The sequence below is a fragment of the Somniosus microcephalus genome, chromosome 19 (genome assembly GCF_052327205.1).
Source record: "Somniosus microcephalus isolate GS21.2 chromosome 19, FLI_Smic_1.0, whole genome shotgun sequence".
Taxonomy (NCBI): Eukaryota; Metazoa; Chordata; class Chondrichthyes; order Squaliformes; family Somniosidae; genus Somniosus; species Somniosus microcephalus.
In genome coordinates this window covers 57,191,636-57,214,464 of record NC_141005.1, presented here as the reverse complement: position 1 = coordinate 57,214,464, position 22,829 = coordinate 57,191,636, and the positions used below count along the sequence as shown (strand labels likewise).

Here is a 22,829-nt window from a genome sequence, read left to right as displayed (position 1 = left end):
TCACAGAGGTACTACAACGCCCACAATGCATTTCGGCAAACGTATGCGTTGGAGACGGGAGTGTGCGCGGCCAATTGCGGATTCATATTTTCGCGGCGCGTCATCCTCCCCATACCAACAAGAATCCGGCCTTGGCAACAACATCCCGGGAAGCAGCCCGCCAGCCAGCTGACACAAGCTGCAGCAGGAGGTTGGGGCATTTCCTGACGCAAGAATCTCTTCATTCACCGTCCTGGCATAAACTGAAGGTGAGGTTTTGGCTCTTTTATATGATATTGGACCGTGTACATTAAAATATATTTTTTAAATATATTAAATCTTAACCCATTAATGGAATATAAATACATTTTAAAATATGTATATTATATAGAGAGCTAGCAGCCGCTATAGGATTGTGGAGCCTTCAATGTACCTATATCAAAACTTTGTTTCGGTTGCACAGACCCTTGGTGAGACCCTATTAGGAAAGATATATCGGCCTTGGAGGGGGCACAGTGTAGATTCACCAGAATCACGAGGTATCGGTATTTAAAGGGTTAATTTATGAGCCCAGGCTGCTTAAACTTGGTTTCTGTGTCCTTGAGTTTAGAAGGTCGAGGGGTGATCTAATTGTGGTGTTTAATATGTTTAACCTTTGGCCCTTATTGTAGGGGGGTTGGCGTATAAGAAAGAAAAGAAAGACTTGCATATATATAGTGCCTTCCACGACCACCAGTCAATGAAGTTCTTTTGAAGTGGAGTCACTGTTGTAATGTGGGAAATGTGGCAGCCAATTTGCGCACAGCAAGGTCCCACAAACAGCAACGTGATAATGACCAGATAACAAAAACAGATTATGTTGGTTGAGGGATAAATATTGGCCAGGACACTGGGGATAACTCCCCTATAAGAGTAAGGAAATCTTGCTGCAATTGTACAGGGTTTTGGTGAGACCACATCTGGAGTACTGTGAGCAATTTTGGTCTCCGTACCTAAGGAAGGATATACTTGCCTTAGAGGGGGAGCAACAAAGGTTCACTAGAATAATTCCTGGGATGAGAGGGTTGTCCTATGAGGTGAGATTGGGTAGATTGGGCCTATACTCTGGAGTTTAGAAGAATGAGAGGAGATCTCATTGAAACATAAGATTCTGAGAGGGCTTGACAGGGTAGATGTTGAGAGGCTGCTTCGCTGGCTGAAGAGTCTAGAACTAGGGGGCATAGTCTCAGGATAAGGGGTTGACCATTTAGAACTGAGATGAGAAGAAATTTTCTTTGCTCAGAAGGTTATGAATCTTTGGCATTCTCTACCCCAGAGGGCTGTGGATGCTGGGTCTTTGAGTGTAGTCAAGGCTGAGATAGATAGATTTTTGGACTCTAAGGGAATCAAGGGATATGGAGATAGGGCAGGAAAGTGGAGTTGAGGTCGAAGAACAGCCTTGATCTTATTGAATGGCAGAGCAAACTCGAGGGGCTGTATGGCCTACTCCTGCTCATAATTCTTATGTTAAAATAGATCCTTTGATCCTCCACAGCTCCTAGTATTCCACTATTAAGAAAATATTCTGATTTCTCCTTCTCTGATCTAAAGAAAAGACTTAAAAGACTTACATTTATATAGCGCCTTTCACGACCACCAGATATATCAAAGTGCTTTACAGCCAATGAAGTACTTTTTGGAGTGTAGTCACTGTTGTAATGTGGGAAACGTGGCAGCCAATTTGCGCACAGCAAGCTCCCACAAACAGCAATGTGATAATGACCAGGTAATCTGCTTTTGTTATGTTGATTGAGGGATAAATATTGGCCAGGACACCGGGGATAACGCCCCTGCTCTTCGAAATAGTGCCTTGGGATCATTTACGTCCATCTGAGAGAACAGACGGGACCTCGGTTTAACGTCTCATCCGAAAGACTGCACCTCTGACAGTGCAGCGCTCCCTCAGCACTGCATTGGAGTGTCAGCGTAGATTTATGTGCTCAAGTCCCTGGAGTGGGACTTGAACCCACAGTCTTCTGACTCAGAGGCAAGTGTGCTGCCTACTGAGCCACAGCTGACACTAAAGTGGATGACCTCACATTTCCCCATGTTGAACTCCATCTGCCACAGTTTTGCCTACTCACTTAGTCTGTCTGTGTCCCTCTACAACTTCCTGCTCCCTTCTACACAACTTACTGTACCTTCCTAACTTAGTGGCATCTGCAAATTTTGGATATACAACCCTCCATTACTTCATCCAAATCATGTGGTGACAAGCTGATACCAGTAACGTAAACAAACAGTGATCCCGACTGCTGGAAAACAAGCAATAAACCACGAATAATAATTAATTATAAATAATAAAACTGTGTATATAATGCAACATCAGATAAAGAAGGAAACCGTAACCTTAACCACCTTCCTGCAGGGACACGAGAGGTTTGTGAATTGTGTGATCAAGAAAGGAGAGATTCGTGTCTTCACAGAGTCACAGAAACGCCACAGTGCAGATAGAGGCCATTTCGGCCCATCGAGCCTGCACCGACACATATCCCACCCGATCCCCGTAACCCCTACACCAACACATATCCCACCCTATCCCCGTAACCCCACGTATTTAATCCCTCTTACACTAAGGGTCAATTTATGATAGCCAATCAACCTAACCCGCACATCTTTGGACTGTGGGAGGATACCGGAGCACCTGGAGGAAACCCACGCAAACACGGGGAGAATGTGCAAACTCCACACAGACAGGCGCCCGAGGCCGGATTCGAACCCGGGTTCCTGGCGCTGTGAGGCAACAGTGCTAACCACTATGCCACCGTGCTGCCCTTGTACAATATAATGTTTTTTAGAAAATTTAGAAAATTAAACTAGTGCTTAGAGCTTTCTAATTTACACAGCATTAATAAACTAAGAGCTTGGTGTATGTTGCTTAGTGACAGGCGGCATTAATAGTTGCAACATTTGACTATGTATTTGTAAGAAGGAAGTAAATGGCAAGTGTCACGTGAAAGGGATACAGTGTCTGCACTGTGAATGAAGGCTGGCGTTTTGCATGCGTGCGAATTATTACAAGACCTCGCCGACATAAATTTAAATACGATGCCTGGTGATTGACATCCTAAAAGAAACCACTAAATGTGTGTGTGTGTTATTCTTCGCAGTTAATTTCAAAAACAGTGGTCGTTTACACCGCGTTTTGTCTCTTTTTATTTTGGAAGCTGCCCAGGGGCGGGCGCAATGTCATCAAACGCTAAATTTGGAAATCTGACGTCTGGATTGTGATCCTGCGGAGATCTGCCCCCGCACCGCTTCATTGGACCAGCCGAGGCTGCAAGCAATTTGGTGAAGGCACAAATGAGCGAAGCCGAGGGGGGTGAAAACACGTTACAAGCAGCACGGTGATTCATCAGAAACACAGACAGCATCTGGCAAGGCGTGGTGAATTCAGAAAGCGCTGTCCTCTCGCATTTTTTTTTAAGTTCCCTCCCCTAGAAACGATAATAAATAGTCTTTTAAAAAATAAATAATTGAAACGTTAACATAAAGGTTATGTTCAATGGGCGGTGATTTACCAGCAAGGATCGAGCTGCTGAAATGCACAGGACTTGTTATCCCGAGAGAGCAGCGAGTTCCTGTGTCTAATTTCAACCCTGAGAAGCAGCCGAAGAGCGTTAGAGGACACGGGGAGAAGGATAACCCAGAGACTTTCTTTTTTCAGCCCGAGATGGAGTTACCATGACAACTACTGATGTATTCCCGGAGTTTCCTCCGCCAATATCCGATCAAGCAGCAGGGGCGACCCAGAAGAAGAGGCGGATGTTGCACACCCTCGCTGCGGTCACCGTCCTGCTCGCCACCGGGACCACCATAACCAGCCTCAACAAATGCATCTTCGCCGTCTACAATTTTCGCTACCCTCTCTTGCTGTCGGCGCTTCACATGCTGACGGCCATTGTTGTCGACTATGCTTTGATCCGGATGGGATTCGTAAACCTGAAAATAAAAGAAGTCACCGGACTCTCTACTGCTGCTAAATTCAAGGTGTTTCTACTGAGCCTGACCTTCTGTGCCACTATCGCCTTTGGGAACATGGGATTGAATTGCGTGCAGCTCTCCTTTGCACAAGTGATCTCCACCACTACCCCTCTCTTTACCATAGCCATATCAAAGCTCTTTCTGGGTAAGCACCATCACATCCTCAAGTACACTGCCATGATGCCCATCTGCCTGGGAGCTTCATTCAGTCTTTTGGGCGAGGTACAGTTTGATCACAAAGGATGCCTCTACATTTTTGCTGCAACCATGTTGAGAGGAGTGAAGTCCATCCAACAAAGTGAGTTGGGTTGTTCTGTGATTTTACTAACAGTACCATGGCTAGGTGGGGAGAGGCGGTTGGGTGGGTTACCATTAAGATGGACAAAAACAGCATTTTATGATGGAAAGAGTGTTGCTTCTAGCCTGTCTTATGAAATGGATGTTGAGATGTGATGCAACTTGAGGTAGAGTGAGAAATGATGCTCATATTCCACCCATGAGTAACATTTTTCTTAACAAAGTCACCAGAAAATAAATATATAGATATATGGCTCAGTCAGTAATAACTACTGAACATTGTGGGGTTCAGATGGCAACATGAAGCACAAGTGTAAATCCAATTGTGACAGCATGGTTGCAGAACAATACAGTTCACAGAATCACAGAAACCCCACAGTGCAGATAGAGGCCATTTCGGCCCACCGAGCCTGCACCGACACATATCCCACCTGATCCCCGTAACCCCACGTATTTAATCCCCCTAACACTAAGGGTCAATTTTATCATAGCCAATCAACCTAACCCGCACATCTTTGGACTGTGGGAGGAAACCGGAGCACCCGGAGGAAACCCACGCAAACACGGGGAGAATGTGCAAACTCCACACAGACAGGAACCCGGGTCCCTGGCGCTGTGAGGCAACAGTGCTAACCACTATGCCACCGTGCATAGTGTTACATGATTCACAGCAAGGAATGATGCAAGGACATAAGAAAAGGCAAGGGTGAGAAAAGGGTATTCGGCCTCCGAAGCGCCTCTGTTTAATGCTCTAACTCTCCAACTTGGTATCATTGCACATTGGAATTTGTCAGAAGGGGTCACTGGATTGCAACCAAAAGTAGGAACTGTGACTGTTCCCCCACTCCCCCTCCAGCATAGAGATGCTTGGCAATATTTAAATTGCATGGCCGAAAGCTATGAGGTTATTATGAGGTCATCACTTCAGAGTAGTAGTCGCATAGGAAAGTGCAATTTGAGACTAATAGAGGTGGTGGGAATAATCAGATAAAATATCATCCAGCAGCTCTGCAAATATCATGAACAAAAATGCAACTGAGATTAGATTTTCATTGTGAAAACTTCCATCTATCATTTTCTTGTAGCTATTATTTGAATGTGCTTGTGACATCATCACCTTTGCAAGATTACAGGAATTTAGTCTACGTTGGTGCTGGGATAGAACACTGCTCTAGGTCTTATTAGCAGTTGTAAAGCAGATTTATTGTGTAAGGAAATGAAGAGATCGCTGTACAGGAGACTGCTACATGTGTTCACATACATATAACATTTCAGCATTCTCCACTGTCTGTTCTCTACTTTGGTAAATGGTCTGCAATGCTGTGATAAATATCAGACCTTCCAACCTGAAGGAAAATGTTGTCAAAGTTAAAATTCAGCTTCTGTAGTCTCTCCCTGTAGCTTAGGTGCCTGATGCCAGATATTAGACAGGTAGCCCTTTGCTGCACCCTTTGCAGTGCCACAACATCCTTCCTATCATGTGACCAGAACTGCATATATAACTTCAATGGGAACGAACCAATGCCTCGTGTTGGCTCAGTGTCGCATCCTGTGATTTATGTTCTATTCGGTGCGCTATACAACCCAAGATCCTACTTGCCTGTTTACCACTGATGGAGATGATTTCACTAATTCCACCCACCCCCACCAATCATTTTCCTGTGCTGTATCTTGTAGACTAACAGCACTGAAGTTACAGTTTTAAAGTTTATTCTCATCGCTTTACACTTGTCCACATTGAATTTTCCTTACCATTTCTCAGCCCAACTTCCCAATCTATCTTTGCACCTGATCAGTCTGCTTTTGATTGTTTGCAACCCTCCTCCGCACCTTGATGTAATCACCAAACATGATGGGTTTATTTGTATCTCCACTTTAAAATCATTGGCGTACGAAATAAGTAGCAAAGGTCCCACCACTGATCCTTGACATACCCCACTAGTTATTTCCCACCGCTCCGACAGAGCTCCAAGTATGACAATCCCCTATCTCCTTTGATGCAGCCAGATGCTAATCTACTTCATTCTATGCATTTTTATCTTCTGGGCCAACCTCCTCTGTGCCACTGTATCAAAAGCCTTGCTGGTGTCTAGATAAATAATGTCCTTGGAGTTCCATTTCTACACAAGCTCCAGTACATCCTCGAAGCATCCTAACAGGTTTGTGGAGTATGATCTATCTCCCATAAATCCATGCTGACTTGCTAACTATTTCTAAATAGAAATCTTCATTGTCCTCTTACTCAATTCCTTTTGTTCAGTATGTTTCCCATCTGATAGGAAATCCTTGTCTCGCCTCTAGCCTCCACCTCTTTCTTTCTCATATCCTTTCTCTATATTATCAATACTACTGTAGTCATCACTGCTCTCAACTTACCTCTATCATTTCTTTTAAATTCCAAATGTACAACTTGCGACCCCCCTCCCTCCACCCTCTGTGTGTTGAAATCAAGACTCAACACAGTCAGAACCTCAAAACCATGGAACTCCTTGCTTTCCTCGATGTTTCCTTCCTGCTACAATTAATTTAGGTTCGAAAGCCTAAATTTAGCATCGCCTATCAATTACTTGTTGAATGTTCTTGTCTTTCCCCATTACTTTTTTCCAGCCTTGGTGATATCCTGCTCTATGAATTTGCTCCTTCAGTTAGACTTCTCAATTTAAAAACCCCACACTAATGAGGTCAGTAGTGCTGAAAGTTGTGGAACATTCCACTTATTTATTCCTGCCTTGCACCATCATTTCAAAGCAGGATGGACTTCCTTTAATGAAACTCACCGTGCTCTTTGTGACATTGACTACTGTCCCTTCAGCTATGTTGATGCACAGTAAAGGCTTGCTGAACGTTTGTGGTTGTAGGTCTGGCTGGCTGGCAGCCATAAGCAGAACGTATTTGTTGGAGTTCCTTTTGTGGCAGAGTGTTGCCAATATTTACTTGGCATCATCTTAACAGAAACGAATGATGAATATATTATGGTCACTCCATCTATCTCAGGCACCTATTAAGATAATTAAGGAAAAGAGATGTTGAAGAATTTATCTACAGACTCCCAACATTCTTTGCACAGTTGTGCACCTGTTATAAAAACAACTTTTAAAGGTTTAGGAAAAAACGTGGAGAGGTTTAGGGAGGGAGTTCCGAAGAGTAGGACCCAGGCCACTGAAGGTTCTGCCACCAGTGATGGAGGGAAGGGTGGGGGGAATGCACAGAAGGATCGAATCGGAGGAACAGTGCATTTAGGAGTGGATTGAGGGCTGTAGGAGATCGCAGAGAACAAGACCATGGAGGGGTTTATAGACAATGACAAGGATTTTAAATTTAACGTGTTGGAGGACAGGAGCCAGTGTAGTAGGTCAGTGAACAGGACTTAGTGTGGGACAGGATTTGTGCAGCAGATTTTACGGCAAGTTGGAGTTTGTGGAGGATGGGAGGCGAGCAAGGAGAGCGTTAGAGTATGGGAGGTGACAAAGTCATGTATAACATTTTTGTTGGGACTGAGCTCAGGGCAGAGGTGACCAATGTTCCAGAGGAGGAAGTAATTGGTCTTGGTGGTGGATAGATTGTGAGGTTTCAAACTCGGGGTCAAACAGAATGCCAAGATTGTGAATGGTCTGTGAATCCATGAGTGCCTTACTTTTGATGTTAGAGGTGAGGATGGAGGAATGGGCAGAGGGGGTTTATAGATCTGGGTTGGTCATGGGAGGAGGAAGTAAAGCTTAAGATTGTCCTTCTGGTAATAATAGGGGGAACTGCCTGTGGAGTGAAGCACTGTAATGCTTGACGTCATCAAACCAGGACTAGAGATCATTGACTGGGCTACTGTGCACCAGACACGCTAGAGTCTGTACCCTTTTGGGACAATGTGTGACCTATATTGTATAACGCTCTTGTTCCTGTATGTAAACTGGTATATTCGACCACTGTGAACAGTACCACAAGAAATTCAATGGTCACTAACATCAATTCTTTTTTTTTTTTGAATGCTAGTGGATGGATATTGCACAAGATAATGCATTCCTTCACTTTCAGCATAGACGTCCATTTCGCCAATAAAAATAGAAGCAACTGATAGGGGAAACATCCTCGGTGCGATCCTGGAGCTCTCTGACACTGAGTATGCCGGGGGTGGGGGTCAGGATAATGTCCTGTCTTTCGCATATACGTGGTGGGCTTCTGCACCACTTTGTGTGCTTCCTGGGTGCCTGTGTGTTGCTGGCCCCAAAGGCCGGAAAATCGCCGTGCTCTGCTGGCTGCAACCCCCCCTTTTTTTAGAAAGATGGTTTTAAGGCCCCCTCTGTACCCTTTATTAGGGGGATCTTTTTTTAAAGAAAAAAAATGTATCTGCCAAGTCATTGGGGATCCAGGTCACGACCCAGGTCTGGACCTCCAAGGTGGGCCACACAACTGCCATTGAAGAGACACCGGCCTTCAAAGATCGCAAAGAGATCCAAAGATCTTCGAGGCCTGGAATGCAGTGTTGGGAGTCCCCACGCCCTCTGTGTCAATGGCTGTGTTTGGGTCAGGCAAAGGCTCCAGAGTCCACCCTCCCCCAATCAAAGCCATTGGAAGCTCTCATGACGGAATCATAGCAGGAGTGTGCTAAAGGGCCAAGGATTTTCCGTCCCAGATGTATACAGACAAAATGCATTCTATGACCATCAGTGCAGGAAGGTTTAAAAATGGGAGACAAGTATTAAATGATTGAAGAGACTCTGCTGCTAATAGAACAAATGAGTTGTTAGAACCGAAACTGAGCTCATAAAATACAGACTTTCACATCCTTAAGTGTTACAGTAAAATCTTGGCACGTAAATTGTTGATCCCTCAGTTACCCCTCCTCTTCAGTAAAAGACAAATCAGGTACATGTTTCATTTGTAATTTTAGTTGATCTCCTGTAGTGTTGCAAAGTAAACACAGATTGTGTGTCTTTCTTATAACTATCTCTGCTTGGCTTCCATTCTGGATTCATTCGGTTTCCCTATCTCTCTCTCTCTCTCTCTCTCTCTCTCTCTCTTTTCATCTTCCACGCTTTCCATCTGCCTCTTTCTTGCTCTACTGCCTGGCTCTCTCTCACTTTCTCTTGTTGTAGTCTCTGTTTTCCGAATTGTTTCTGATACTTTTAGACGTTCTTTCTCCATTCTAAATCAGTCCCTATGGGTCAAAGTTGCGATGACAAACTCTTTCTGCTGTGAAGGTTTTTTTTCCAACAAATATGCACACATATCTGCAAATGTTACTTAATCTCATCCAGGATATTTTACCTAGCACTTACACTACGGAGTTTGTTACTAACTGAGCCATTGAGGGAGCTTGTACTTTTCATTTTCATGAACAATGACGTCCCTTTACCTCTGTGCCTCAGGACACTGTGTGTCGTGAAATTTTTGTATGTTTGATGTGATATTTTATGGGGTTTATAGTAAGGATGGGTGAGGAACTGTCATGGCAACTATATCTTAGAACATTTTAGGTGAATACAATTGCAGAGAAAATTGAAATTCGAGAAAAGCTTTTGTGTGATACGACTGCTGAGTAAGAAAAGTAGAAAAAAATGAGAGGGGAGAAAAATACAGCAGTGCTTGACCAATGGGGAAGAGGAAAACTGACAGCCAGACTTGACTGTCGCAGCATAGGTGATGGGCGCCACAGCCTCTCGAAATTTAATTGTTAGAAATAGGTGTTTTTGATGTGTTGTTTGTCCCAGTGCAAAAACACATCATTTTAAAAGCTGATCTTGTTGAACTTCACTGTGGAGGGGAGGGAAACAGTGTTAACTGCTCCATTCATGGAGGGGAACAGTGTTAACCGCTCCATTCATGGAGGGGAACAGTGTTAACCGCTCCATTCATGGAGGGGAACAGTGTTAACCGCTCCATTCATGGAGGGGAGGGGAGGGGAACAGTGTTAACCGCTCCATTCATGGAGGGGAGGGGAGGGGAACAGTGTTAACCGCTCCATTCATGGAGGGGAGGGGAGGGGAACAGTGTTAACCGCTCCATTCATGGAGGGGAGGGGAGGGGAACAGTGTTAACCGCTCCATTCATGGAGGGGAGGGGAGGGGAACAGTGTTAACCGCTCCATTCATGGAGGGGAACAGTGTTAACCGCTCCATTCATGGAGGGGAACAGTGTTAACCGCTCCATTCATGGAGGGGAACAGTGTTAACCGCTCCATTCATGGAGGGGAACAGTGTTAACCGCTCCATTCATGGAGGGGAACAGTGTTAACCGCTCCATTCATGGAGGGGAACAGTGTTAACCGCTCCATTCATGGAGGGGAACAGTGTTAACCGCTCCATTCATGGAGGGGAACAGTGTTAACCGCTCCATTCATGGAGGGGAACAGTGTTAACCGCTCCATTCATGGAGGGGAACAGTGTTAACCGCTCCATTCATGGAGGGGAACAGTGTTAACCGCTCCATTCATGGAGGGGAACAGTGTTAACCGCTCCATTCATGGAGGGGAACAGTGTTAACCGCTCCATTCATGGAGGGGAACAGTGTTAACCGCTCCATTCATGGAGGGGAACAGTGTTAACCGCTCCATTCATGGAGGGGAACAGTGTTAACCGCTCCATTCATGGAGGGGAACAGTGTTAACCGCTCCATTCATGGAGGGGAACAGTGTTAACCGCTCCATTCATGGAGGGGAACAGTGTTAACCGCTCCATTCATGGAGGGGAACAGTGTTAACCGCTCCATTCATGGAGGGGAACAGTGTTAACCGCTCCATTCATGGAGGGGAACAGTGTTAACCGCTCCATTCATGGAGGGGAACAGTGTTAACCGCTCCATTCATGGAGGGGAGGGGTGTATTGATTTGTATGTGGGTTCAATGACGACACATTCATGAAAGAGAATGACTTTTTATCTAAAGTATGTTCAACTCAGTTAACAGCATTACAGGAGACACCATCTTGGAGATCCATCTAAAACGAAACCAAAACTAAACTGCTTGTCTCTCACATGCCCTCTGCTGGTCAGGCATAAGTAATCAATCAGGCAAATATGCTGGTAAGGCATAAATAATCAAACAGGCAAATACCATCACTATTTGCTGATATCATTACAAGGGGAACAGTGTTAACCGCTCCATTCATGGAGGAGCTGTGAACAGTGTTAACCGCTCCATTCATGGAGGGGAGGGGAACAGTGTTAACCGCTCCATTCATGGAGGGGAGGGGAACAGTGTTAACCGCTCCATTCATGGAGGGGAGGGGAACAGTGTTAACCGCTCCATTCATGGAGGGGAGGGGAACAGTGTTAACCGCTCCATTCATGGAGGGGAGGGGAACAGTGTTAACCGCTCCATTCATGGAGGGGAGGGGAACAGTGTTAACCGCTCCATTCATGGAGGGGAGGGGAGGGGAACAGTGTTAACCGCTCCATTCATGGAGGGGAGGGGAGGGGAACAGTGTTAACCGCTCCATTCATGGAGGGGAGGGGAGGGGAACAGTGTTAACCGCTCCATTCATGGAGGGGAGGGGAGGGGAACAGTGTTAACCGCTCCATTCATGGAGGGGAGGGGAGGGGAACAGTGTTAACCGCTCCATTCATGGAGGGGAGGGGAGGGGAACAGTGTTAACCGCTCCATTCATGGAGGGGAGGGGAGGGGAACAGTGTTAACCGCTCCATTCATGGAGGGGAGGGGAGGGGAACAGTGTTAACCGCTCCATTCATGGAGGGGAGGGGAGGGGAACAGTGTTAACCGCTCCATTCATGGAGGGGAGGGGAGGGGAACAGTGTTAACCGCTCCATTCATGGAGGGGAACAGTGTTAACCGCTCCATTCATGGAGGGGAACAGTGTTAACCGCTCCATTCATGGAGGGGAACAGTGTTAACCGCTCCATTCATGGAGGGGAACAGTGTTAACCGCTCCATTCATGGAGGGGAACAGTGTTAACCGCTCCATTCATGGAGGGGAACAGTGTTAACCGCTCCATTCATGGAGGGGAACAGTGTTAACCGCTCCATTCATGGAGGGGAACAGTGTTAACCGCTCCATTCATGGAGGGGAACAGTGTTAACCGCTCCATTCATGGAGGGGAACAGTGTTAACCGCTCCATTCATGGAGGGGAACAGTGTTAACCGCTCCATTCATGGAGGGGAACAGTGTTAACCGCTCCATTCATGGAGGGGAACAGTGTTAACCGCTCCATTCATGGAGGGGAACAGTGTTAACCGCTCCATTCATGGAGGGGAACAGTGTTAACCGCTCCATTCATGGAGGGGAACAGTGTTAACCGCTCCATTCATGGAGGGGAACAGTGTTAACCGCTCCATTCATGGAGGGGAACAGTGTTAACCGCTCCATTCATGGAGGGGAACAGTGTTAACCGCTCCATTCATGGAGGGGAACAGTGTTAACCGCTCCATTCATGGAGGGGAACAGTGTTAACCGCTCCATTCATGGAGGGGAACAGTGTTAACCGCTCCATTCATGGAGGGGAACAGTGTTAACCGCTCCATTCATGGAGGGGAACAGTGTTAACCGCTCCATTCATGGAGGGGAACAGTGTTAACCGCTCCATTCATGGAGGGGAACAGTGTTAACCGCTCCATTCATGGAGGGGAACAGTGTTAACCGCTCCATTCATGGAGGGGAACAGTGTTAACCGCTCCATTCATGGAGGGGAACAGTGTTAACCGCTCCATTCATGGAGGGGAACAGTGTTAACCGCTCCATTCATGGAGGGGAACAGTGTTAACCGCTCCATTCATGGAGGGGAACAGTGTTAACCGCTCCATTCATGGAGGGGAACAGTGTTAACCGCTCCATTCATGGAGGGGAACAGTGTTAACCGCTCCATTCATGGAGGGGAACAGTGTTAACCGCTCCATTCATGGAGGGGAACAGTGTTAACCGCTCCATTCATGGAGGGGAACAGTGTTAACCGCTCCATTCATGGAGGGGAACAGTGTTAACCGCTCCATTCATGGAGGGGAACAGTGTTAACCGCTCCATTCATGGAGGGGAACAGTGTTAACCGCTCCATTCATGGAGGGGAACAGTGTTAACCGCTCCATTCATGGAGGGGAACAGTGTTAACCGCTCCATTCATGGAGGGGAACAGTGTTAACCGCTCCATTCATGGAGGGGAACAGTGTTAACCGCTCCATTCATGGAGGGGAACAGTGTTAACCGCTCCATTCATGGAGGGGAACAGTGTTAACCGCTCCATTCATGGAGGGGAACAGTGTTAACCGCTCCATTCATGGAGGGGAACAGTGTTAACCGCTCCATTCATGGAGGGGAACAGTGTTAACCGCTCCATTCATGGAGGGGAACAGTGTTAACCGCTCCATTCATGGAGGGGAACAGTGTTAACCGCTCCATTCATGGAGGGGAACAGTGTTAACCGCTCCATTCATGGAGGGGAACAGTGTTAACCGCTCCATTCATGGAGGGGAACAGTGTTAACCGCTCCATTCATGGAGGGGAACAGTGTTAACCGCTCCATTCATGGAGGGGAACAGTGTTAACCGCTCCATTCATGGAGGGGAGGGGTGTATTGATTTGTATGTGGGTTCAATGACGACACATTCATGAAAGAGAATGACTTTTTATCTAAAGTATGTTCAACTCAGTTAACAGCATTACAGGAGACACCATCTTGGAGATCCATCTAAAACGAAACCAAAACTAAACTGCTTGTCTCTCACATGCCCTCTGCTGGTCAGGCATAAGTAATCAATCAGGCAAATATGCTGGTAAGGCATAAATAATCAAACAGGCAAATACCATCACTATTTGCTGATATCATTACAAGGGGAACAGTGTTAACCGCTCCATTCATGGAGGAGCTGTGAACAGTGTTAACCGCTCCATTCATGGAGGGGAGGGGAACAGTGTTAACCGCTCCATTCATGGAGGGGAGGGGAACAGTGTTAACCGCTCCATTCATGGAGGGGAGGGGAACAGTGTTAACCGCTCCATTCATGGAGGGGAGGGGAACAGTGTTAACCGCTCCATTCATGGAGGGGAGGGGAACAGTGTTAACCGCTCCATTCATGGAGGGGAGGGGAACAGTGTTAACCGCTCCATTCATGGAGGGGAGGGGAGGGGAACAGTGTTAACCGCTCCATTCATGGAGGGGAGGGGAGGGGAACAGTGTTAACCGCTCCATTCATGGAGGGGAGGGGAGGGGAACAGTGTTAACTGCTCCATTCATGGAGGGGAGGGGAGGGGAACAGTGTTAACCGCTCCATTCATGGAGGGGAGGGGAGGGGAACAGTGTTAACCGCTCCATTCATGGAGGGGAGGGGAGGGGAACAGTGTTAACCGCTCCATTCATGGAGGGGAGGGGAGGGGAACAGTGTTAACCGCTCCATTCATGGAGGGGAGGGGAGGGGAACAGTGTTAACCGCTCCATTCATGGAGGGGAACAGTGTTAACCGCTCCATTCATGGAGGGGAACAGTGTTAACCGCTCCATTCATGGAGGGGAACAGTGTTAACCGCTCCATTCATGGAGGGGAACAGTGTTAACCGCTCCATTCATGGAGGGGAACAGTGTTAACCGCTCCATTCATGGAGGGGAACAGTGTTAACCGCTCCATTCATGGAGGGGAACAGTGTTAACCGCTCCATTCATGGAGGGGAACAGTGTTAACCGCTCCATTCATGGAGGGGAACAGTGTTAACCGCTCCATTCATGGAGGGGAGGGGAGGGGAACAGTGTTAACCGCTCCATTCATGGAGGGGAACAGTGTTAACCGCTCCATTCATGGAGGGGAACAGTGTTAACCGCTCCATTCATGGAGGGGAGGGGAGGGGAACGGTGTTAACCGCTCCATTCATGGAGTAGCTGTGAACAGTGTTAACCGCTCCATTCATGGAGGGGAACAGTGTTAACCGCTCCATTCATGGAGGGGAGGGGAACAGTGTTAACCGCTCCATTCATGGAGGGGAACAGTGTTAACCGCTCCATTCATGGAGGGGAACAGTGTTAACCGCTCCATTCATGGAGGGGAACAGTGTTAACCGCTCCATTCATGGAGGGGAGGGGAGGGGAACAGTGTTAACCGCTCCATTCATGGAGGGGAACAGTGTTAACCGCTCCATTCATGGAGGGGAACAGTGTTAACCGCTCCATTCATGGAGGGGAGGGGAACAGTGTTAACCGCTCCATTCATGGAGTAGCTGTGAATGCGCCTTGTGATGTCTACTCACGGTTGTTAATACTTTTGCATAAATTTTCACTAGTGTGAAATATCAACACCGGACTAAAAATAAACTCCCTTTTAATCTCATTGCTTCCCTTCTATTTTGAACTGTTTTCAGCTCCTTTTAAACTTGAATGTGTCCCTGGGCCCTCACATTCTGAGACACTGTTCTGAACATTAATGTAACAGTCATAACCCTGCTCCATTGTCAGGAGTAGCTTTTGTTACTGAAATATTAGCCCTAAAATAAAACTCTTACGATATGGTTTACATCAAAGCAAATTTTAAACATTTGAATGTTACTTGTCCTGCAGCCCCTACCTTCCCTTCTTCCTTTTTTTCCTTCCCATTCTCTCTCTGTCCTATTTCATCCTTTTCATTTTATTTTTTCGCTAACTAATCTAACTTATCTCAGCTTTTCCAACCCGACCGCCCCCCCGCCCCCACCTCCCCCTGCCCACAAAAGCTTCAAAAACTTAGTTCTTCCTATTCCTCTCTTGGTTCTAATTTTGGATATGGAAGCACTTTAATTTGCTAAAAACTGGCTTTAAATCAAAAGCCCAGATGTATAAGGCTGACATGGTTGTATCATAGAAGAGGTTCTGCCAATGAGTAAACTGAAAGGGTTAATGTTGATGCCCATTTAGCAGTATAATTTCTTCAGTAGCACATTAGTTAATTCTTTCATGTAAAATCCCATTGTGTGCTATTATAACAGCCATTAACATGTTTATTTTAAACAGGTCAACAAGAGTTAAAATAGATTACAAAGAAAGTTTATGTAAACTGTTTCCTGGAGCAACTTTGGGCCAGAATCTGCATCCGAACTCCCTATTGACGGGGAGGCCAGTGGGTACCAAGAGGGGCAATTTTAACCTTAAAAATGGGTAGATTGGGGTCGTGTGGGAAGTTAAAGTGTTAAAAATCAGGATCCTGACCTGAATCCGCCGCCAACCTGCCCACTTCCAGTTTTAACGGAGGTGGGACGGGGGTTGGGGGGGGGGTGCGGGCAACCGACCAGCCTGCAGCCAGGAGCCGGATCGTCCATTTAAATATTATAATGAGGCTGGAAGCCTCTGATTTAACCTCCATTTTGGATTTAACTTTAGCTGGTTGGGTTTTGCAAGCCTCGTGAAACCCGCCAGTTAATGCAAGGCAAGGACTGCTGGATTCGGGAGGTAAGTGCCTTTACACCTACCTCCTGGATCCAGCGTCCCTACCTAATCGACCCACCATGATCGGAGACTCCCCACCCCAGAGGCCTCCGATTTCTCCGCGCCCCCCCCCCCCCCTCAAATGCTTCTCCGGCCCTCCAATGTCGTGTGTCTCCCCCACCTTCTCTTGGGGCCCCCCCGTGCTCCACCTAGCCCTCCGATGATGTTCCGACCCCCGCCCCCCCTCCGGCCCTGATCTGTTGCTCCGGCCCCTGATCTTTGGTGATACCGCCCCCCAGCTCTTCCTGCCACCGATCATTTTTCCACCCCCCCACTGCCAATTCTTCTCCCAGCCCCCGATAATACCAGCCCTACCCATGTTCCTCCAGCCCCCATGCGATCCCTCCCTCCTCTCTGCGGCCTAGTCCCATAGCCTCCCCATCTGGCTGGCTGTGGGTGGGAAACAGAGGCTTCCCATGCTAATCAGCCCCTGCCGTTAAATTCGGCAGGGCCTGCGGGAAAGCCATTCTCCCAGGTTCCCCGACCGCTTCGGAGCCCACCGCCCTACACCCATTTCCCCCCCCCCCCCCCCCCCACCACCTCTCCATTAGAATTTAGGCCCAAGTCTTCCACGTATCAATCCCCACCCCCCAAACCATGTCTCTATCCAGCTTTGGGCGACATGTCTGTAGGTCGTTCCTGGATGAGGTACCCCAGAAATTATGCCCAGCAGGCCCTTCTTGGGTGTAGAGAAGCCACACATATTGTACGCAGACATGTATTTAATTGTGTGCCTACTGAAGGCTTCAAAAACATAGAGACAAAGGTCATTGATCCCAAAGAAGTGGTGGGGTCACTGGGATTTGAGATGGAGTCAGCCATTCCAGAAGGTGGCTGGAAAACCCACTCCAACAACAGAATGAAAGCCCAGCAATGCTGGAGTTATTGGCCCAGAATTTGCTGGACTGGGGCATTTTGTTAGATTTTTTTTCCCTCACCCTTCAGCTCAAATTTTTGGCGCTCAATATGCTGGAAGTGTGAATTGATAATGGCACAGCGAGGTCAACAGGGCATCGGGGACCCTGGTGAATGATGGGACCAACAGTCTGCCTCCTTAACCAACGAGGTTTAAGGATGGAGAAAGGAACAGAGGAATGACCGAGAAGGAAATAGGGTGAATTAGAGTCAAATTAGATACAGAAAGAGAGGGAGAGAAACAAAAAGGAAAAGTAAGAATTATTTTTTAATATTTAAATTTAGATGCTGTCCTATAAATTGTAGGTCTATTTTATTAGCTGCAGGAATGAGACTCCACAGTTTCAATTGTCCCCTTTTCTGAGTTGAAGAGGTTAAGTGGCATTGCAGTAACCTAAATCTTGTTATTACATCATTAATTACCAGCCCTAACTTTCTGTGGTGAGTTTAATTTGTTTTAACAGCGCAAATGCAGCAATTTCTTGAAACTCACGGGGAGGTTGACAGCGAGCTCTGGTTTTTGCGAGGCTAATGGCGGAGCGACGTAAATCATCCAGAAATTTGCGGCGATTCGCAACTCTGGGCGTATCTCTTCCTCGCCACAAATGGCTGGGCTATTTACACACTAATAACGGCATGCGCGTTAAACTTGCACTTATTTACCCAGCAAATTCTGGGCCATAATGTCCCAAATTGATATTGGCAAACTACATACGTTTCAATTATTGCAGCTTCCTGCTAAATGGGAAGCAGAATATTGTAAATGTTATTTTATGGTGTCATGATAATGTCCCAGTAAGTTTTTGGAATGGCGACTACTGCTTTTCCAGCCCAGCCCTCCCCTCCGCAACACACTGAGTTGTAACGGCTAACACCATGACAGAATGAACATGTCATTAGTGTTGCAAACAGTTTGTTTTGTTGCGTCACTCACTTCATGTGTTGTTAGACCCTCTACTGCTGCAATTTCACCAGCCTATACATAGACTGTGATTCAGAGCGATCACACAGGTTATCTGAAGGTCACCTTCCCTCTGGCAGATGCAGAGACTTTATATGGAGTGGGTATAGTTAGAACACACTCAGCGGAATTGTATGTTCTTAAAAATAAATAAATATTGGTCAGGAAATAAATATTAGCCATTCGTTCGTGTGCAGGCTACAGTGCATCTGCCCTCATCTAGCTTTTTATCACCAATTAACAACAGGTTTTTTAGAGCAAGACACCATATTTTCCACTTTTCTCCCCTCATCTCTTGACGGCACTGACAGTTAATAAAGGTACTATTGCACGGGCACCTCCAGTACCTCACCTAGGTCAGCATTCTTCATGTGTGTAACAGAGAGTGCTGGCAGGGTGTGTGACCCTGAGGAGCATTACAGCTGCACCCAATCCTGTCCTTACCCAATGTTACTATACACCCTTCACAAGGTGGGTACTGCTGAATTGAGATCTGCAGCTCTGGCTAATTTTGTTGAGAAAGAGAGAGATTATCCACAGAGGTCAGTCTCCATCAGGCATGAAATGCCAATTGGGTAAAATGCTAATCAAGATTTCCATTGTCAAGCAGCCACTGTAACCGTGGGCAATCATTTCTCAGTCCCTGTTGTTTTCTAGCCACATCCCAAGACAAACGCCTCAGAAGGATGAAATACAGAGTGGATAAGAAGCTTCAAAATCGAGTCTTGCATTCAGTTGACAATAGTTACCCAACCTAACCTGGAGACACTGAGGCCTGTTGCAGTGGTCCTGGCCAAGACAACAAACTCACCACAGGTCACGAATCACTCCAAGGGCCTTCCTGGTCTGTGTAGTTCAGTAACACAGCAAGGGGTGAATTTACCACCTGAGGCATTGGGGAAGTTGCTTTCTAGTCTTCATGCATCTCATCTTCTCGGATGGGGACATTTTGAAACCTATCGAAGCAATGTAATGTTAGATTCTGTGGGAGTCACAGTCATTACTTCTGCCAGTCATTTTTCCTTGTTGGGTGGTTTTACTTCAATAATCCATGCACTGTCCCTGTTTATATAGCAGCTCTGCCTAATATGCACAGGGATCATTATTGTTGTAATTTAGTAAATTGACCTGAAAATGACAATTAGATTGTATCGAAGGGGACTCTGTTGCTTTAATAGATTTCAGAATCAACGTTAACATTTGTCTCTTATGACAAGTGGGAGCACTTTTGCTTTTAAAATGAATGAGCCACTTCCACCATCGTGTATTATTCAGGAAGGAACTTGTTACCACTATTTGCAGACTGAGAACTAGTAAAAAATAAGTTAAGTATGAAGTTACAGTGCTGGCATTTAGGAAGGACCCCACCCACCTCACCTCCCACACAACTACACAATTTGGTATCGTGGTTACTGAACTGAATAAAACATTTCATAGTTACAACACGCATTTCAGTAATTTGAGTGCAGTGTGTCTATATTTTTCCACACTTGTATTTTACACAGCTTGAGGAAACATACAACTCACCTTAATCGCTGCTGTGCTGAATCAAACACAGTGGAAAAGCTCTACAGCTCAAATACTGTGGAAACGCTCTACAGCTCAAACACAGTGGAAACGTTCTACAGCTCAAATACTGTGGAAACGTTCTACAGCTCAAACACAGTGGAAACGCTCTACAGCTCAAATACTGTGGAAACGCTCTACAGCTCAAACACAGTGGAAACGCTCTACAGCTCAAATTCTGTGGAAACGCTCTACAGCTCAAACACAGTGGAAACGCTCTACAGCTCAAACACTGTGGAAATGCTCTACAGCTCAAATACTGTGGAAAAGCTCTACAGCTCAAATACTGTGGAAACGCTCTACAGCTCAAATTCTGTGGAAACGCTCCACAGCTCAAACACTGTGGAAAACGCTCTGCAGCTCAAATTCTGTGGAAACGCTCTACAGCTCAAACACAGTGGAAACGCTCTACAGCTCAAACACTGTGGAAATGCTCTACAGCTCAAATACTGTGGAAACGCTCTACAGCTCAAATACTGTGGAAACGCTCTGCAGCTCAAATTCTGTGGAAACGCTCTACAGCTCAAATTCTGTGGAAACGCTCTACAGCTCAAACACTGTGGAAAAGCTCTACAGCTCAAACACTGTGGAAACGCTCTACAGCTCAAACACAGTGGAAACGCTCTACAGCTCAAACACTGTGGAAATGCTCTACAGCTCAAATACTGTGGAAACGCTCTACAGCTCAAATACTGTGGAAACGCTCTGCAGCTCAAATTCTGTGGAAACGCTCTACAGCTCAAATTCTGTGGAAACGCTCTACAGCTCAAACACTGTGGAAACGCTCTACAGCTCAAACGCAGTGACTGGTGTTTCAAAGGAACTCATTTTAATCAGGAATTCTTCTTTCATCTTTGGAAACCACATTTTTGAAACTTTTCAAATTCATTTGAACATTAAAAGTAGATTCCAAAGTGTGGGCTTTTAGTAAAGTCACCAAAAATGCTGTAAAAGTCAGTTGCAAGTAACACTTTTGTGGCACTCACTTAATTTTTGCTCCTCTTTCTCAGTTTCTTTGGTTCTGTCGGTGTTTGGTTCTGACTCTGTCCCTTGTCCGCTCCCTCAGTGCCTCTGCCTCAAGCTCCCCCACGCCTCCATCAGTAACATTCCAAAGAGGTCCTTGATGTTTAATAGAGAATCGTATATTACCCATCTGTTCAGAGCAGAGGCTAACGTGTCAGCTATTACAACACTCCTCATTGTGTCTCTCTCTTTTCTAGGTATTCTCCTTCAGGAAGAAAAGATCAACTCTGTCATCCTGCTCTACTTGATGTCCATCCCGAGCTTCTGTATCCTTATTTCGGCTGCGTTACTGCTGGAGAGTGGCGCTGTATGGGAGCCATCCATCAAGTATGACAACAAACTTTGGATTTTCATCCTCCTTAGCTGCCTGGGCTCGGTACTGTACAATCTGGCAAGCTTCTGCGTCACCACACTTACCTCTGCTGTCACTCTGCACGTTGTGGGCAACCTCAACATGGTCGGGAACCTCGTCATTTCGCAAGTCCTCTTTGGCAGTGAGATGACCGCGTTGAGCTACGCTGGAATCGGGCTGACACTAGCGGGCGTGTTGATGTATCAGAACTCAGACTTCATAGCGGACTATTTGAATTCAAGAAGTAAGCATCATGAAGAGCAAGACAAGTTAAAAACTGACTGAAAGAAAGCCTTGTGTATAGGCAGGAGATGTATTTGTAATTCTATAGGGTTAAATTTTGCCAAACTGCGGGCAGATGAAATGCTAAAGATATTAAAGTAAAGCACATTGCCTTATTTAAATTAATGCTTTACTCAATATTTTGTCCTATTTAAATGTATGATGAGTCTGTGACTGGAATTGTATTTATTACATCATATAGTTCTAGACCAGATTATTAAATAGCTCAATTTTTATTGTAAATGTGCTTTTCACATTATTGCACACAAGGAAAAGATGACCATTTTGAAGTGTCCATTTCAGATGAATTCTGATCGAGCTTCTCTTCCCTCCAAATATTAAGTCTCCAATCAGCGGGAAAGAAGCAGGGGAGCAGTTAAAATGGAGTGGCTCCATTATCACTTTGTTTCTGCCAATTTGTAATTTTAACGCCGCTGGTTTTGGCAGAAGCTAAAGCTCCGGTTAATAAGTGCAAATCGGTGTCCCATGACGTACATTGTGACCCCCAACGGCATTCCACCTGAGAGGGAAGACAGCGTCTCGCTTTAGTATCTCATCCAAAGGACAGCAACTCTTGACGGTGCAGCACTCCCTCAATACTACACTGGAGTGTCAGCCTGTGCAGCACTCCCTCAATACTACACTGGAGTGTCGGCCTGTGCAGCACTCCCTCAATACTACACTGGAGTGTCAGCCTAGATTCTGTGATTCTGTGATTACCTATTCAAGTCTCTGGAGTGGGACTTGAATCCACAACCTTCTGACTCAGAGGCGAGAGTGCTACCACTGAGCCATGGCTGACACCAATGAATGACGAAGGAGGTCTTAATAAAACTCTAGATCTGGGAGTTCATCAAAATGAACCTCCAGGGTAGTTGTATAAAAGACAGAAAAATTCAAGATGTGAGGTGCTCTGGTATTTTGTTGCCCCATACCATTAAAATAAAAGCTTACTAGAGTGTCAGAGGCAGAAATTAAGTCCTTAATTGGCTCACATGCAGAGTTCTGGTGCCTCAAATCTAAAGCAAAAGTATAAACTGAAATGAGACT

At 46.1% G+C, this 22,829-nt stretch overlaps 1 protein-coding gene across 4 annotated transcripts; it reads left to right on the top strand.

Moving 5' to 3' along the window:
* Positions 1-79: 79 nt before the first annotated feature.
* On the top strand, positions 80-22,022 carry slc35e4 (solute carrier family 35 member E4). 4 transcript variants are annotated; one of them, XM_085961821.1, is made up of 4 exons: positions 80-248; positions 3,186-3,365; positions 3,686-4,300; positions 21,343-22,022. In XM_085961821.1, the coding sequence occupies exons 3-4, from the start codon at positions 3,703-3,705 to the stop codon at positions 21,780-21,782; spliced, it is 1,038 nt and encodes a 345-aa protein (XP_085817947.1). In that variant the 5' UTR covers positions 80-248; positions 3,186-3,365; positions 3,686-3,702; the 3' UTR covers positions 21,783-22,022. The 4 variants fall into 4 exon arrangements, with proteins under 4 accessions (XP_085817947.1, XP_085817948.1, XP_085817945.1 ...); XM_085961822.1 differs by lacking the exon at positions 3,186-3,365; XM_085961819.1 differs by having other exon boundaries at positions 81-248; positions 3,186-4,300.
* The last annotated feature ends 807 nt before the right edge of the window (positions 22,023-22,829 follow it).

What these genes read in the sequence shown, in the direction of transcription:
- slc35e4 (XM_085961822.1), top strand. Translation starts at nt 3,703, where the DNA reads ATGACAACTACTGATGTATTCCCGGAGTTTCCTCCGCCAATATCCGAT. An exon ending in AGTGAAGTCCATCCAACAAA is followed by an intron (nt 4,301 to 21,342) that starts GTGAGTTGGGTT and finishes TCTCTTTTCTAG; the next exon opens with GTATTCTCCTTCAGGAAGAA.